This window comes from Xenopus tropicalis, chromosome 8, assembly GCF_000004195.4.
Source record: "Xenopus tropicalis strain Nigerian chromosome 8, UCB_Xtro_10.0, whole genome shotgun sequence".
Lineage (NCBI taxonomy): Eukaryota > Metazoa > Chordata > Amphibia > Anura > Pipidae > Xenopus > Xenopus tropicalis.
In genome coordinates this window covers 25386399-25403538 of record NC_030684.2, presented here as the reverse complement: position 1 = coordinate 25403538, position 17140 = coordinate 25386399, and the positions used below count along the sequence as shown (strand labels likewise).

At 44.4% G+C, this 17140-nt stretch overlaps 1 protein-coding gene across 3 annotated transcripts in view; it reads left to right on the top strand.

Annotated features, from left to right (window-relative positions):
• fgd1 (FYVE, RhoGEF and PH domain containing 1) overlaps nucleotides 1–17140 on the top strand; it is a 99824-nt gene that overhangs the window by 80729 nt on the left and 1955 nt on the right. For all 3 annotated transcript variants that reach the window (XM_004914189.4, XM_002939598.5, XM_012961798.3), the window contains exons 8-17: nucleotides 522–660; nucleotides 5712–5770; nucleotides 5891–6037; nucleotides 7010–7102; nucleotides 8081–8160; nucleotides 9221–9251; nucleotides 15414–15515; nucleotides 15890–16015; nucleotides 16177–16335; nucleotides 16576–16719. In XM_004914189.4, coding sequence (XP_004914246.1) covers nucleotides 522–660; nucleotides 5712–5770; nucleotides 5891–6037; nucleotides 7010–7102; nucleotides 8081–8160; nucleotides 9221–9251; nucleotides 15414–15515; nucleotides 15890–16015; nucleotides 16177–16335; nucleotides 16576–16719 — 1080 coding nt within the window. The remainder of the gene's footprint in view (nucleotides 1–521; nucleotides 661–5711; nucleotides 5771–5890; nucleotides 6038–7009; nucleotides 7103–8080; nucleotides 8161–9220; nucleotides 9252–15413; nucleotides 15516–15889; nucleotides 16016–16176; nucleotides 16336–16575; nucleotides 16720–17140) is intronic.

Genomic DNA, 17140 nt, shown 5'->3' with positions numbered 1-17140 from the left:
CCCCCTGTAAGCTGATAGTGTGCATAGAGGCCCCTAATAGCCAATCTTAGCCCTTATTTGGCACCTCCATGAACATTTATGATGCTTGTGTTGCTCTCCAAGTCTTTTAACATTTGACTGTGGCTCACGGGTAAAAAAGGTTGGGGATCCCTGATCTAACCCCTCCATCCCACGGGCCCCCCTGTTTCTCAAGGCTTCCCCCTGAGGCCATCGGGTCTGCCCCTTCTAAAGTTATGCCACTGAACCAGCTGTTACCCTAAATTCAACCAGTTGTGCCATGGATAAAATTGTACAAAACAAAGTTTCAGGTTATTGTCCATATGTGCATGCTTGGGGGATGATCCCAACCTATATCTGTACCATCACTCTAGATCTGTCTGGTACATCTTCTTGGATTTCCTTTTCTAGAACCCTGTGTCCAGAATAAGTTTTGCTGCTCACAAACCAAATTGCCATAGGCGGTTGTGTGTTACAGTGATGTACTCACTAGAAATCTCTAACCGCTGTGTCTCTCTCTATAGAGGGAAGAGGCATGTGGGAACCTGACGTTACAGCACCACATGTTAGAGCCTGTGCAGAGGATCCCACGTTACGAGCTTCTGCTTAAGGACTATCTCCTGAAGTTGCCCGAGGATTCCAAAGACCGATGTGATGCAGAAAGTAAGTCCAATCATTGGCTCATTTTAAACGGCGTCCCAAGAGCTGATGTATATTGCTATTTCTGTAAATAAGGCTGAAAAATAATACTTTGCAGCAGATGTGACTGATGTCCCTCATATCTGTGCATACTTTACACATGAGAAACAGTGACCCCTGCTGGCAAGGATAGCTTCCCATTATATTACTGGTACATTTCTATAATGTCATTCTTGCATTCATTTTATTTTCCATTTCATTTTATTCAAGTTTCATTGCTCTTAGCTAGATGCTTCACCTTACTGTATCCCCTTGCTAAGAAAATAAGCTAATGACCAGTACACAGATAGTCCCACTAGATCCCTCCTCTGGGTACTTTCCATTATTTGAGCATAAAAAATAGGGCTTTTAAGCTGAGCCTTAAAAAAATGTGTAATATTTGTTAAAGAACTAGTTATCATAGTTGAGAAAAAAGGGTTAAACCCTGTCTGTCTGTTCCTTTTTATTCTCTGCTGAGGGGGTTCTGGGTAGTAAAAAAATGTCAAAATTACAGAAACTACCAAAAAATGGTTTGATGCAAACTTTTTTTTGTTGTGCGAAAAAAAATTTTTGCTGCACAACAAAACTTTGGCAGTGAATATGACTTTTGCCGCGACATTCTTTTTTTGTCGTGCAATGCATTAAAAAATTAAAGTCTAGGGGTGTTTTGTTTGCGGGGGGCACCTTTTTTCAGTTTTGGGACTACCAATAAAAAAATTTCCCTTACAATTAAGCTTTGTTAAATGTGAAGTTAATCTGCCATCATGCTTTGCTTTTTGTCAGAATTCACAAACTATTTGCTGAATTGTATTGGAGTCAGTGGGAAGACCAATTGACATGAATGCTTCGCTTAGAATACTGTCCCTACACACATGCCCTACATTAACTGCTCTGCTACAAGTGGTTTTTCAAATTAAAAAAAGGGCTCCTATTTTGCCAGTTTCTTCAAAACGTCTGTGATTTTTTTACATTACTTTTGGTAAAAAAGTACGATTTATAGTTTATATATTACAACTAGCTTACAAACACAGCCACAACTAATAATAAATCAGAACAGATAATATCTGGGTGCTTTGTATCCCACATTAAAGTGAATAACCCATATATTTATGTGTAAATGTAATGAAATATTATGTAATGTAATGTTACATGACTGAGATCGAGAATAGTCATAGTTGTTATATAATCCAAACAGCTTCAAGTACCATATGATTAGTAGTTAAATGAAAAAAACTCCAAATGTAGAAGACAGAACAACTATTTTAATATAAGAATAAAAAAACAGCACAATGGTGCTAATAATAACAAAAATATATAAACAAGGAGGAGTAAGCAGCATGTATTTTATCTCCTGCAGCTCCTGGCTTATTTGATTGACCTGCTGTATAAACCCAAACAGCAGATTTGTGTGGTAGTCTTTCTCCCCGGTTTGTATAGCAACATGGTGAGAACATGCTGCTACTGCTGTTGCCACTTCTTATTCCTGTTCTGGCAGCTGAGGAGCTTCTGCTGGTTCCAGTCCTGCCAGCTGGAGATTTGCAGGAGATGGTGGTGGTGCTACTGGTGGTCCTGCTGCATCTGGTGCTGCTGCTTCTTCAGGTGCTGCGCCATTTGCACCTGGATTCACTTGGAGCCATTCAGCTAGCAATGAAAGAATTTCTGTTTGAGTAATACAGCACTTGCATTTATACAGAACAAATTATGCAGGCTAAGGTGTGTCATAGAGAGAGGAAACTTCCATGATTTCACTGAAATGCCATCCCACTGGCGATTTACAGTTTCGCCGGTGGGATGGCATTTCGGGGAGATTAGTCGCCTGCGAACAGGGCGATTTGTCGTGGGCGACTAATCTCCCCGTGTGCCAGAGCCCTAAGGATGGCAGGTATAGGGTGGGCAACACCATTAAGAGATTTTTGCAGCAGATTTACTTGTTCTCTGCAATTACTGTATATGACCGTCAGCTGTTCCAATCCTGATGTAAAATTATTCACCTAAACACACTTTTGCTCAAAAATAGCAAAATAAATAGGAAACAAGTGACTTTATTGTAATTAAGAAGAGATATCTATTTATTCTATTTAAATCTACCTTCCACTTCTGCCTGTAGCTCATCATCGAAATCAGGGTGCTGCCTCTTCACGTCACTCCAGATACGTTAAACCCTTAGATTCACATTGAAATGAGGCCACAGCCTCTCCATAATTCCCCTTTTCAAAGCCTAAATACTGGGGGTCCCTAGAGGGATATTGTCATACCCCTCCTGGTGTAGGAACGGTATAAAGTAGCGCAGCTGCTGCTCATTCAGAGTGCCAGGTCCTGCCATGCTGTTACTGGAAAAGTTTTCCACTCCTACAGGTGTAAGGGCAGTTAGGTACTTATACTGGTGACACTTATTTTTGACACGCAAACGCCGATTTGACACACAAGCGTATCATTTGACACGCTAGCGCCTATTTTGACGATTCTGCTATTGAACTGAGAGGGCCTTACATCCATTGTGCTTTTTTTGATTGTACCTTACACATAATGCAAGCTTTCAATACAAGTATAACCCAGCATTAGTTGAAGACTTTGACGAGATTGTTATTTGTATGGCAACAGGATCTTGATAATAGTGTGGCTGCAGGCTGCAAACAACCCATGGAAGAGTAATTTTGTCAACACTCATCTCGGCAGCAGTAGCAGGAAGATTATAAGAAAACAACAGGTCCCAAATCAGAAGAAATTTGACAGTATTGCTGCAGTAATAGTAGGAAGATAATTAGGAGTCTTAACAGACCCCAAATCATAAGAAATTTGAAGATATTTTAGCAGCAGTAGCAACAACATTATTAGGAGCCGTAACTGAGACCCCAAACCAGAAGAAATTTATAATATTGCGGCAGTAATAGCAGCAACAGTAGTATAAGCATTGACAGGCCCCAACCAGTGAAAAAATTGCCGACAATGCAGCAGTAGTAGCAGCAACAGGAGGAGGGTGACGTGCCTGAGGAGGAGGAGGAACGGGAGTGGTGGGACAGGGGCCACGCAGAAGATGGCAGTGAGAAGGAGGAGGAGACAGAGGGGGCTGCAGAAGAGGCCGAGCTGCACAGTGGTTGCCTCAAATTGTGAGCCTCAGAATCCTCTTCCCTTGCTATAGGGATTGGGGAGCTAGCACCTCTTGCCTGAGGAATGAGAGGAGGTAGACTGGAAGCACCACTGCCCCCCAGTTCCCTGCCACTACAGTGCTGCTCCCACATTATCCTGTAATGACATTTCATATGGGAACTTAACACTGATGTTCCCATTTGTGACCCTGCCTTCCCCATACAAACTTTCTGCTGGCAGAGCTGGCACACTGCTACAGAGTGGTCTTGACTATGGCATGTGAAAAGTGCCCACACTGCTGAAGTGCGGGCCACCACCTTGCCTGCTGTTGAAGGCTGGGGATCCAAAGACTGATGGTCCCTGTCCATATGCCCAGAGCTTTCAGACCCAGGTGCAGTGCTGCCCCGATGCCTGCCCCCTAGCAGTGGTTGGTGAGATCTTCTGCCGTCATGGGGCTGGCTCTTTATTACCATCCTCAACAACACACAGTTTCCCCTCTGAACTGTTCCATGTATTACACTGTAGGTCAGAAACCAGCTAAGCCAGTCACAGTGCCGTAGCATTAAGTGCATTATACTGTAATTAACACCTCCTCACATCCTTGCAGAGAGAAGTTTAACATCCTGCAGAGTTAATATAACCTTTTCTGTGCCCTTAGAATATATTCAGCCAAAGCAGCATATATTAACTTGCAATTCAACAGTACTCCCTCTCACTAAACTTCCTCTCCCTCCCCAGGGGGAAGGCCACAACTGTCAATCCATGGACTCTGGCAAATGCCAGAGGGGCTGCTTTAAGATGCTATAGACAGTCAATATTTATTGGGCCTGTGTGGGCTGTTTGGGCATATCACCTCTTACACACCTCTTCTCCAGTGTAAACCTCTCTAACTTGGCCAGTCTTTCTTCATAACTGAGACTTTCCATACCCTTTACCAGCTTAGTTGCCCTTCTCTGGACCCTCTCTAACCCAATAATGTCCCGTTTGAGCACTGGAGACCAAAACTGCATGGCATATTCTAGATGGGGCCTTACCAGCACTCTAAAGTGCAAGAATAAACCTCCTCCCGTAAATCTATGCCTATTTAATGCAGCTCAAAACCATGTTTCCCCTTGCAGCTGCTGTCTGGCTTTTCTTGCTACAGCCAAGTTTATTACAAGGACTACAAGGTCCTTCTCCATTATGGATTTGCCTAGTGCCGTCCCATTAAGGTTATAAGTGGCTGCATATTTTTTATTTCCCAAAGTCATTAATAAACAGTTAAAGTGGACCCAGTACAGAACCCTGAGGGACCCCACTGAGGACCTTATTCCAAGTAGAGAATGTACCATTAACAACCACCCTCTGTACCCGATCCTGTAGCCAGTTTTCTATCCATGTCAAACGACTTTACTAAGACCAATAGACCTTAGTTTAGAAAGCAGTTGTTGGTGGGGAACGGTATCAAATGTTTTGGCAAAATCCAAATCACATCTACTGCACCCAGATCACATCTACTGCCCCCCCACTGTCCAGCCTCCTATTTGCCTCATCATAAGAAGCAATTAAATTTGTCTGACATGACCTGTCCTTCATAAAGCCATGCTGATTACTGCTCAAATAACTTTCCCACCACGAATGTCAAACTTACTGGCCTATAATGGTGAATTTATTCTTCTCAGCGCCTCCACTCACAGCTGATATAACACCCCTCCTTTTTCTCTTCTCTTCACATATTTCTTTGTTCATTAGCTGCCCTATTTTGCTCATTAACCTCAAGCTTGCCATATATACCATTATGGTTGGTCATATTGGTTATACCAACTAGTCATTTCAAGCCATGCAGTGTAGTTAGGTGTTTGGTTCAATTAATCAGCTATATGTATACTTTGCAAGGGAATTATAGCTTCCATATTTGTCCCTTGTGTTTATGCACGTGTTCCTAATTGTAATCACTTTTTTCCTTGCAGAGTCCCTGGAGTTAATAGCCACAGCAGCTGAGCATTCCAATGCAGCCATCAGGAAAATGGTGAGTGACAGGGTGGATCCTGCTACCCCATCAATGGATAAGCCCCTCAATTACTGCCACTGACAGCCCTAATAACCTCAGTCACTTCATCTCTTCTTATGTCTTCTTTCCATGTTACAGGAGCGGATGCACAAACTCCTTAAAGTGTATGAACTTCTGGGTGGAGAGGAGGACATTGTCAGTCCCACCAATGAGCTGATCAAAGAAGGGCATATATTAAAGCTTTCAGCCAAGAATGGCACCACCCAGGACAGATACCTCATACTGGTAAGAAGATTTAGTTGTTCCCCTGATAAATTTCTCTTTTTTTGTGGTCGAAAAGATACAGATATATGGAAACAGTCACTCTGCTATAGTTCCAGGGGTACCCAGGGTACAAATAAGCACTCACCCCAAATCTCCCCCTAACTGACCTTCAGGTTGGGCCCCCTTAGCTCATAACAAGGTTACAGATATATAGAAACATTGTGGTAACAGTCACCCTGCTATAGTTCCAGGGGTACCCAGGACACAAATAAGCACTCACCCCAAATCTCCCCCTAACTGGCCTTCACGCTGGGCCCCCTTAGCTCATAACAAAGATGGGTAAAAGTCACCCTGCTATAGTTCCAGGGGTACTAAATAAGCCCATCCCTCTTATCCCATAACAAGGTACCAGGCATAAGAAAATACTTATTTTTCAATATTTCAGCCATTGTTCCAAGAGTGGTGGTGGGTGGGCAAATGTGTTTCCTGTCTCAGTCTAAAGCTGGGCAATATAATCTAAAGCTGCACCAATATAATCGCACAAAACATTGTTTTGTGCGATTTTCAGACAGTGTGTTGGCTCCAAATTATCATTCCGATAATTTCCGTACCATGGGTAATGGTCATTTAGTCGATCGGACAGGTTAGAAAATCTGTGCATGTATTGTATATCTGACTACATCCTTGGGGGACCTACAATGCATTTTCAGGAAGTCACTTTCGTACAACTGGTGTCAACTATTTCAAGTTCAGAACATCCTCTGATTTGTATTTTTAGGGTCTTATCCTACAATTGAAGGTTAGTTTTAGATTGGTGCATTTCAACATGCGATCATCGATTCTTCAATCGGAAGAAGATGTGTATAGCCAGCTTAAGAGACCTTTACGCCTGGTCTCCAGGTGTATCTTGGAGATCAAATAGATGCTTTCTATAGGATAAGCCACCTAGCACCAAGTGTCATTGTATAACCCTGTACATTTTGTATTTCCTAGTTTAATGACCGGTTGCTGTACTGTGTTCCCAAACTGCGCCTCATTGGCCAGAAATACAGCGTACGGGCTAGAATTGATGTGGAAGGGATGGAGGTAAGTGCAAGATGTCTCCTGTATTTGTCCTTCTCGCTCCTTATTTCCATACAGACCTGCTCCTACCTACCTCTAAGTGCTACACAGTGAGGGCCTAGTACAGGGGTTGTCAAACTTTTTAAACAGGGGGCCAGTTCATGGTCTCTCAGACTGTTGGGGGGCCAGACTATAGTCCTCAAATTATGCCCCTTCCCCCTCAAACTACGACTTGCTCTCACTGCCTGCTCCCTGCTGCGGGGTCAAACGAAGGCCCATTCCCCGCGGTGTCCTCCCACTCCCTGCTCCATCCTCTCTCTCCCAGCTCCCCCCTGCATCGTCCCACTCCCTGCTCCGTCCTCTCTCTCCCAGCTCCCCCCTGCATCCTCCCGCTCCGTCCTCTCTCTCTCAGCTCTCCACTGTGTCCTCCCACTCCCTGCTCCGTCCTCTCTCTCCCAGCTCCCCCCTGCATCCTCCCGCTCCGTCCTCTCTCTCTCTCTCAGCTCCCCGCTGTGTCCTCCCACTCCCTGCTCCATCCTCTCTCTCCCAGCTCCCCCCCTGCATCCTCCCGCTCCGTCCTCTCTCTCTCTCTCTCAGCTCCCCGCTGTGTCCTCCCACTCCCTGCTCCATCCTCTCTCTCCCAGCTCCCCCCTGCATCCTCCCGCTCTGTCCTCTCTCTCTCAGCTCTCCACTGCATCCTCCCGCTCTGTCCTCTCTCTCTCAGCTCCCCCCTGCATCCTCCCGCTCTGTCCTCTCTCTCTCAGCTCCCCCCTGCATCCACCCGCTCTGTCCTCTCTCTCTCAGCTCTCCACTGCGTCCTCCCACTCCCTGATCCGTCCACCCTCTCCCAGCTCCCCCCTGCCAGGGGTGAGGATACAGCGAGGCCAGATCCGGACCGCAGGCCTTAGTGTGAGGATGCCTGGCCTAGTACGTTGAAGGGCCCACCCTTCTCCTCTAAGAAAACTATATATTGTTTGTGTGTAACATTCTGTCTCTCCACAGCTGAAGCACAGCAGCAGCCCTAACCTGACACGGACATTCCGGGTGTCTGGAAAACAGAGGTCACTGGAGCTACAGGCCAGGTACTTATCCTGTGAGACACACAGGGCAGGGTATAAGAGTAGAAGCAGTTGCAGGCAGACAGTTGCAGCTCCTCTAGAGGCCTGCAGGTGGATACAGTCCAACTCTGAGCAAACTATTCAGTGGTTGAATGGGGTAGGTCTTTCTCTTTGAATGCTTACACTTTTGTATCAACGCCTTCAACAGCAGGCAAGGCAAAGGGGGAATGTTTTGGCCCTGGAGCCTGGTTGTGTGCAGGAATGTAGAGCGCAGCTGGAGAACATGTGTTTCTGTTGGAAGTCACTAACATAAAAGGAAGTCTTTAACTCCTCCCTGGTCCATGAATGTGCCATCTTCTTCCTTTCTGTTGTTCTATAAATTACCCTCCAGTCACATACCTGCTGGCACACACACCATGCTGAAGTTTGAAGGCAAGCTGATTTTGTGCAATATTTTCTGCAGTCTCAGCAGTGCACATGCAGCCAAACTGTTAAATTAAATGTTGTGTTCATTATTGCACAGTGATACATAGGCAGGCCCAGACTGGCACTCTGTTGGATCTGGCAAATGCCAGAGGGGCTGCTGTAAGATGCCACAGACTATTTAGTGGGCCCGTGGGGGCTGTTTGGGCCTCTGTGTATTTTAAATGCCAGGGCCTATTTTAAATCCCAGTCCGGGCCTATAAATAGGGCACAGCAGTATATTTACTCTTTGTCTTGCTTAATAACATTTCTGTGCGCTAATAAGTGCTACTATGTGTAAACGTGAATCAGAAGAAAGAGACAAGTGCTTCTTATAGCGGTACAAAGGTGGTAATTACTTGTGACAGCCTAATTAACCCTTTTGCCCAAAATAATCTCATGTCATGCCTACTTCTGTATCCACCTTTGGGCCTGGTATAACTGTTCAGTGTGAGCTTGGGCTCATTATCACATCTAACTATAATTGGCTCCATATTGAATGCATACTGGATTGTGTGAATCTGTATTGAGTATTATTAACTATAATTGGCTCCATATTGAATGCGTACTGGATTGTGTGAATCTGTATTGAGTCAATTCTTTTTGTTCTTTTGGCTTGCAGAACAGAAGAAGAGAAGAAAGACTGGATCCAGGTCAGTATCACCTTCATCCACACTCAGACACTGACAATGTAGCCCCTTTGTGAAATATAAGGATATAATAAGTCACTAAGGCGTTCCATGGCCATATAAAGGGACAAAGCCAAATGCCAAGTGTTTTTATACAGGCCATGGAATTTGTGATTTCTAATATCCTCATATTTTACAACAGGGTGTATATTATTTATTATACTACACGTTTCATGTGACAGAAATGACATGAATAAGTGTTCTTTATAAGGATATTCATGGTTCATATATGTGCAGGATTATAAAAAATAACCAAAGTTCTACAGTATAGTGTGGCAAAGAGATCACTAGATCACAACAATAAATGGAAAAAAATAAATGGAAAAAAATGATTTTATATTACATAGTAACATAGTAACATAGTAAGTTGGGTTGAAAAAAGACATACGTCCATCAAGTTCAACCATAATGCCTATATATAACCTGCCTAACTACTAGTTGATCCAGAGGAAGGCAAAAAACCCCCATCTGAAGCCTCTCTAATTTGCCGCAGAGGGGAAAAAATTCCTTCCTGACTCCAAGATGGCAATCGGACCAGTCCCTGGATCAACTAGTACTAAGAGCTATCTCCCATAACCCTGTATTCCCTCACTTGCTAAGAATCCATCCAGCCCCTTCTTAAAGTTATATAATGTATCAGCCAGCACGACTGATTCGGGGAGGGAATTCCAGAACTTCACAGCTCTCACTGTAAAAAATCCTTTCCGAATGTTTAAATGGAACCTCCCTTCTTCTAAACGGAGTGGGTGCCCTCGTGTCCGTTGGAAGGACCTACTGGTAAATAAAACATTAGAAAGGTTATTATATGATCCCTTTATATATTTATACATAGTTATCATGTCACCTCTTAAGCGCCTCTTCTCCAGTGTAAACAGCCCCAACTTGGCCAGTCTTTCTTCATAACTGAGACTTTCCATACCCTTTACCAGCTTAGTTGCCCTTCTCTGGACCCTCTCTAACTCAGTAATGTCCCGTTTGAGCACTGGAGACCAAAACTGAACAGCATATTCTAGATGGGGCCTTACCAGCGCTCTGTAAAGGGGAAGAATAACCCCCTCCTCCCGTGAATCTATACCCCTTTTAATACAGCTCAAAACCTTGTTTGCCCTTGCAGCTGCTGCCTGGCATTGCTTGCTACAGCCAAGTTTATTATCTACAAGGACTCCAAGGTCCTTCTCCATTATGGATTTGCCTAGTGCAGTCCCATTAAGGGTATACGGGGCTTGCATGTTTTTACATCCCAGGTGCATGACCTTACATTTATCCACATTAAATCTCATCTGCCACTTAGCTGCCCAGATTGCCAGTTGGTCAAGATCCTGCTGCAGGGATGTCACATCCTGGATAGAATTGACTGGTCTGCAGAGTTTTGTGTCATCTGCAAACACTGATACATTACTCATAATACCCTCCCCTAAGTCATTTATGAACAAATTAAACAAAAGTGGACCCAGTACAGAACCCTGAGGGACCCCACTGAGGACCTTATTCCAAGTAGAGAATGTACCATTAACAACCACCCTCTGTACCCGATCCTGTAGCCAGTTTTCTATCCATGTGCAAACGGCTTCACTAAGACCAATAGACCTTAGCTTAGAAAGCAGTCGTTTGTGGGGAACGGTATCAAATGCTTTGGCAAAATCCAAATAGATGATATCTACTGCATCCCCACTGTCCAGCTTCTTACTTACCTCATCATAAAAAGCAATTAAATTGGTCTGACATGACCTGTCCTTCATAAAGCCATGCTGATTACTGCTCATAATGCCATTCTCCACTACATAATTTTGTATGTGATCCCTTAACAAGCCTTCAAATAACTTGCCCACCACGGATGTCAAACTTACAGGCCTATAATTGCCAGGCTGAGATCTTACTCCCTTTTTAAATATGGGAATGACATTCGCCTTCTTCCAATCCCTAGGTACCATACCTGATGAAAGAGAGTCTGAGAATATCAGAAACAAGGGCCACTGCAATTCTGCCCCTAGCTCTCTCAGTACCCGAGGGTGTATTCCATCTGGCCCAGGTGCCTTGTTTACATTTATCGTGTGTAACCCTTTAAGCACCATATCCTGTGCCAACCACTGTGTAGTTGGAGCTGAGGCAACAGTGAAGCTATTGGGTGGGACTTGGCCCACTGGCTCCTCTACTGTATACACAGAAGAAAAGAACTGGTTAAGCACATCTGCCTTTTCTGTATCCGCTGTAACCATATTGTTATTATAACTCAATGGGGCCACACCCTCAACCTGCATCTTTTTACTATTAATATACTTAAAAAACTTTTTGGGGTTAGTCTTGGCCTCGGCCGCGATGCGCTCCTCATTTTCTATCTTTGCCTTCCGGATTGCTGTTTTATAACACTTGTTATAGTGTTTATAATCATTAAACGCAGCTACTGTCCCCTCTGACTTATATTTCTTAAAAGCTTTCCTTTTTCTCCCTATTAACTTCTTTACCTCAGAGTTAAGCCACATAGGGTGATTCTTAACACTTCTACTTTTTCTTATTAATGGAATAAATTGAGAACAGTAATGATTTAATATAATTTTAAATGACAACCATTTCTGCTCTGTATTTTTATCAGAAAACATAATGCCCCAATCTATGCCCTGAAGCGCTGCCCTTAAGGAGCTAAAATTTGCCTTCCTAAAATTCATTGTCTTTGTTGCCCCTGTGTAAATTTGTTTCCTGCACCAAACATTAAATGAAATAACATTATGGTCACTATTACCCAGGGGTTCAACCACTTGCACATTTGCTATACGTTCTGGGTCATTAGAGATCACTAGATCTAGTATAGCATGGTTCCTGGTTGGCTCCTCAACAACCTGTGACATAAAGTTGTCATGCAGCAAGTTTATAAACTTGTTCCCATTTACTGTCCTGGCAGTACTATTGCTCCAGTCAATATCAGGGTAATTAAAATCCCCCATTATTATCACTTGCCCCAAACTAGCAGCCTTTTCTATTTGCAACAGGAGCTGGGCCTCCTCCTCCTCACTTACATTAGGGGGTCTATAGCATACCCCTACAATTAGTTTGGTAGATTCCTTACTATCTGTGAGAAGCTCAACCCATAAGGATTCAGCTCCCTCTGTTAACCCCATCACTTCCTCCCTAATATTTGCTTTTAATTCCTGCTTAATGAACAGACACACTCCTCCTCCTTTTCTATTGCCCCTGTCCCTCCGAAACAATGTATACCCCCCAATATTAACTGCCCAGTCATGAGACTCATTCAACCAAGTTTCAGCAACTCCAATCACATCATATTTCCGCTCCAACGCCAGTACCTCCAGCTCTCCCATTTTACCAGTCAGACTCCTTGCATTGGTAAACATACATTTAATACTGGTTCCGGCGTGAGAATGACGTGTAAACAACTTATGGGCCTCCCTGCCATTATCAGTATCCCGAAGCAAGTCTCCTCCCCCATTTTCCCTTACTATGCCCACTACCTCATCTATCCTGTCTACCACAGAATTTCCCTCTGCACCCTCCCCCCCCCACTCCTAGTTTAAAATCTCCTCCAACCCGCTAGCCATCTTTTCCCCCAAAGCAGCTGCCCCATCATCATTGAGGTGCAGCCCATCCCTGGCAAAGAGCCTGTAGCCGACTGAGAAATCAGCCCAGTTCTGGAGAAACCCAAAGCCCTCCTCCCTACACCAATCTCTCAGCCACGCATTAATCTCCCTAAGCTCCCGCTGCCTTCTTAATGTTGCTCGTGGCACAGGTAATATCTCTGAGAAAATTACCTTGGAAGTCCTCGCCCTCAACTTCGCACCTAGCTTTTTAAAATCGTTCTTGAGGACTTCCCCCCCTCCTCTAACTTTGTCATTGGTACCTATGTGTACCAAGACCGCCGGGTCTTCCCCAGCCCCTCCCAACAATTTGTCCACTCGTTCCACCACATGCCGAACCCTAGCACCAGGCAAGCAACACACAGTTCGGCATGTAGGGTCTTTGCGACAAATTACCCTATCCACCTTTCTAATAATTGAATCCCCTACAACTATAGCCTGCCTTCCCTTCCTAGCACTACTCCCCCCACCTGTATTAGAGGTGCCGGCTCCCAGGGTGCTCTGAGAGTCAGCCCGCTCCATACATGCTAGCTCAGAGCTGTCTTCCCCAGCATCTTCACCTAAAGCGGCAAATCTGTTGGATTGTACAAGCTGTGAACCAGCCCCCCTACCCTTGTGTCCCCTACTTCCCCTCTTAACTGTTACAAATTTGTCTCCCTCATTAACCTCCACTGTCCCTTCTCCACCCCCCACTACACCGGCCCCTGCCAGTGGTTGCTCAGTGAGCCTCCTGTTCTCCCCCATGTTTGCAGCTGCCCTCAGTGCTGCCAGTTCCCCTCTTAGATTCTGCACCTCAGATTCCAAGAGGAAAACCCACCTGCATCTCTCACAAGTAAATGCTGCATGGAACTGCTGCTCCAGGACCACATACATGCGGCAAGATGCACACTGAGTAACACCAGCAATCATACTGCAACTCATATTGCCACTGGGTACTTACAGTCTCCCGAGTGCAATCCCTTGTATAGTGCCTTTTAAGTTTCAAACGCCTTTTTTGTTTTTAACGCCTACTATACACTTAATCTACTTAATATTGTTTGTAAACAAATATTTACATAAACCATAAAGTAGATAAAACAAGAGACTACCATATACACAGAAAGGTCATACAAAACAAATATACTACAATACACTACAAATATACAAAACTTAACTAAACACACTAAAATGAAACCCAGAGGCCCAACCACCTATATAATAATAATATCCCACACCACACCATATAAACACACTCTATGAAACCTTAACCCTAGAGGATTACACAGCCTAAGGATACCTCTCCTTTGGTTTGATAAGGTGCCTGGTCTGTGATGTCAGGATTCCCTCTGATTTGGTACGGTGGTCACTCCTCTCCTGGCCCTGTGTCTACCTGTGCTAGCACATACCAGTCAGTTACAGGAAGTCATCCGTCCGCCATTATGGGTATTTCAGTCTTCATGTCTGCGTCTCCAGCAAGACTGTCCTTCCCGCTCGTTTCTGCCCATACACGGGCCGATAGAAGCTGCCGATATGGGTCCCTTGGACCGATTCGGCAGCTAATCGGCCCGTGTATGGGCAGAAACGAGCGGCCTGGCCGACCAATATCTGGCCTGAAATTGGCCAGATATCGATCGGCCAGGTTAGAAAATCCAGTCGGATCGGGGACCGCATCGGCTCGTTGATGCGGTCCCCGAACCGACTGCCCCATGGCCGCAACTGTAATTATTTTTTTTTTAAAGCAACTTGCTACCCGATATCGCCCACCCGTAGGTGGGGATATCGGGTAAAGATCCGCTCGCTTGGCGACATCGCCAAGCGAGCAGATCTTATAGTGTATGGGGACCTTAACTGATTAAGCATATCACCAGGGATCCATTCAGCTGGCTCCAGTGTCCTTGACCCTTTGTTAATGTTAATTAGAGTTTAGGTGGGACAGCACCTTTCCCAGACCAGTACCTTTGTTTTCCAAATTAGGAAACTCCTGTTGTTTGGATCAGACAACCAGGTGCTAAGCTAATTACTAATTGACTGTTTCCTCTACTAGAGTCAAAGGTTTCATTATTGATTAATAAATTATAAGAACTCACAATATATATATTACAAGAATCTTACATATGTATACATTACTTTTACTCATGAGTCTTGCATATTATATATATATATATATATATATATATATATATTAATTACTTCTCTTCTGAAAACACAAAGTATGAGCACATCGCTTACTGCTTTCTCATGAGATTTATTTCATTTAAGTTCATTCCTGGAATTTAAACTTGGGGAATGTTCCTTACTCATTTAGCTAGGACAAGATGGGGAAAAGTCTATATTAAAGAAGAACTTAAGCGCAACAAATAAATAGGCTTGAAATGCTAAAACCCTAAAGGTCTGGATCATGATTGCTGGCCCTCTGGGCTGGTACAGTGCAGCATATACAACATTAATACAGCATCTATCCAAGAATAGTCATATTATTTTTTGTTTATATTCTACTTTCATTTGTCATGGTTTAAACAACACAATCATAGCTGCCTTTTGTCTTGCTTTGCCTTTACAGGCTATTGAGGCTACAATAAATCGGCATGAACAGGCAATGGAGTCATGCAAACTGCTCTGCACGTCCATTCGTGAGGATGAGGAGACGCCACCAAACTCTCCGGTACATTTAGAGGCCATCCTCTGGCCACAGCGAAAGAACATATCTGGGTCTGACTCTGAAAACAATGTTACAGGAGTCAAGTTTCCTCTTGGTCTGTTAATCAACTGGCTTGCGATATTGTTTCATGAGTCAGATCCAGGAGTGCAAGAATATAAACACTTGGCTGGCAAATGCTGTCAGGATAGTTAGTATCGTGTTCTTGCAGGTAGAATAAGAAGAATAAAGGGAGTGGGTTTGGGTTTGGGTATAGAAGGGGAGCAGGAAGGGGTCAGGAGGGTTTTGGGAATTAGATTGTCTTATTCTACCTGCAACAGCACTTATTAAGTTATTGAGGTAACACAGCAACAGTTCCTAATGAAACGTCTGTCACACAGAACACAGACCTGGGAAAACGAGCACCAACCCCCATCCGAGAAAAGGAAGTGACCATGTGCATGAAATGCCAGGAACCATTTAACTCCATTACCAAAAGGAGACACCACTGCAAGGCTTGCGGCCATGTGAGTGCCCAGTTTTATTGCATCTTCTTTTACTGTCACCAATCACTATTTCAGGCCCAGACAGGCAATCTGTCAGAGGGCCTGGGGGAGCTGTTTGGGCCTCTGTGTACTTGAAATGTTAGGGCCTATTTTTAATCTCAGTACTTATTTCCTTACTCCAGGTGGTATGCGGAAAGTGCTCTGAGTTTCGTGCCAGGCTTGTTTACGATAATAACCGCACAAATCGAGTCTGTGTGGACTGTTATGGTGCTCTACGTGGGTCTTTGGCCAGCCCAGTATACAACGCTCACACGCCACAGCGCAGGAAATCCATACTAGAGGTATGTCAGGCATCTTTTCACTGCCCAGTCTGTACATGGCGCCAGCTTGCACAGCAGTTAGTGTTTATCACTGGCACTTAAAGGGTGTCAGTCAAGTGTCTATTTTAAATGTGGGGTACTGCGTGCTGATAAATAGCTGCTTTTAAGACAGGCACGGCCATACCTAGACTGAATAGCGCAAGATTCCTATACTGTGTCAGGTGTACATCAGACTAAATGCATTCAATGTGTGATCCCCAGAAACAGGCCTCGGTGGTGGCAGAACACAGTGTTATGTGTAGTTACATGCATTACATGGAGAAAGGTGCCAAGAGCTGGCACAAAGCTTGGTTTGTCATCCCTCAGAACGAGCCTTTGGTGCTATACATCTATGGCGCTCCTCAGGTGAGTACCCAGTGCAAGTGCCTCACTGTCACTTGATGAAAATGCAATTGAACTCTTCTTTCTTTTATGTGTAGGGGTCTGTGTAGCCACATACGTTTAGGCTGATGCCACACGTGGCGTTTTTCCGCTGCATTTTTTCTCGGCCTAAAAACACCACACAGCCCCTGACTAAGGCGTTTTTCAGCCTAGTACTGGTGACGTAGCAAATCCCCCGTTTCCATGGTGCTAATAGTGCGAAATAGTAAATAACGCAGCGTATTTCCGCCTTAGGGCTTATTAGAGCAGTCCTTTAACTTTATTCCTAGTCAGTCAGTAGAGCATTCCAGTGGGAGTCTATAGTGAGCAGGTCTGTATTTATGGCTAATTGCCTGACCCCACTCCCACAGAGTGCCCATCTGTCCTGCACATGCACCGATAACTG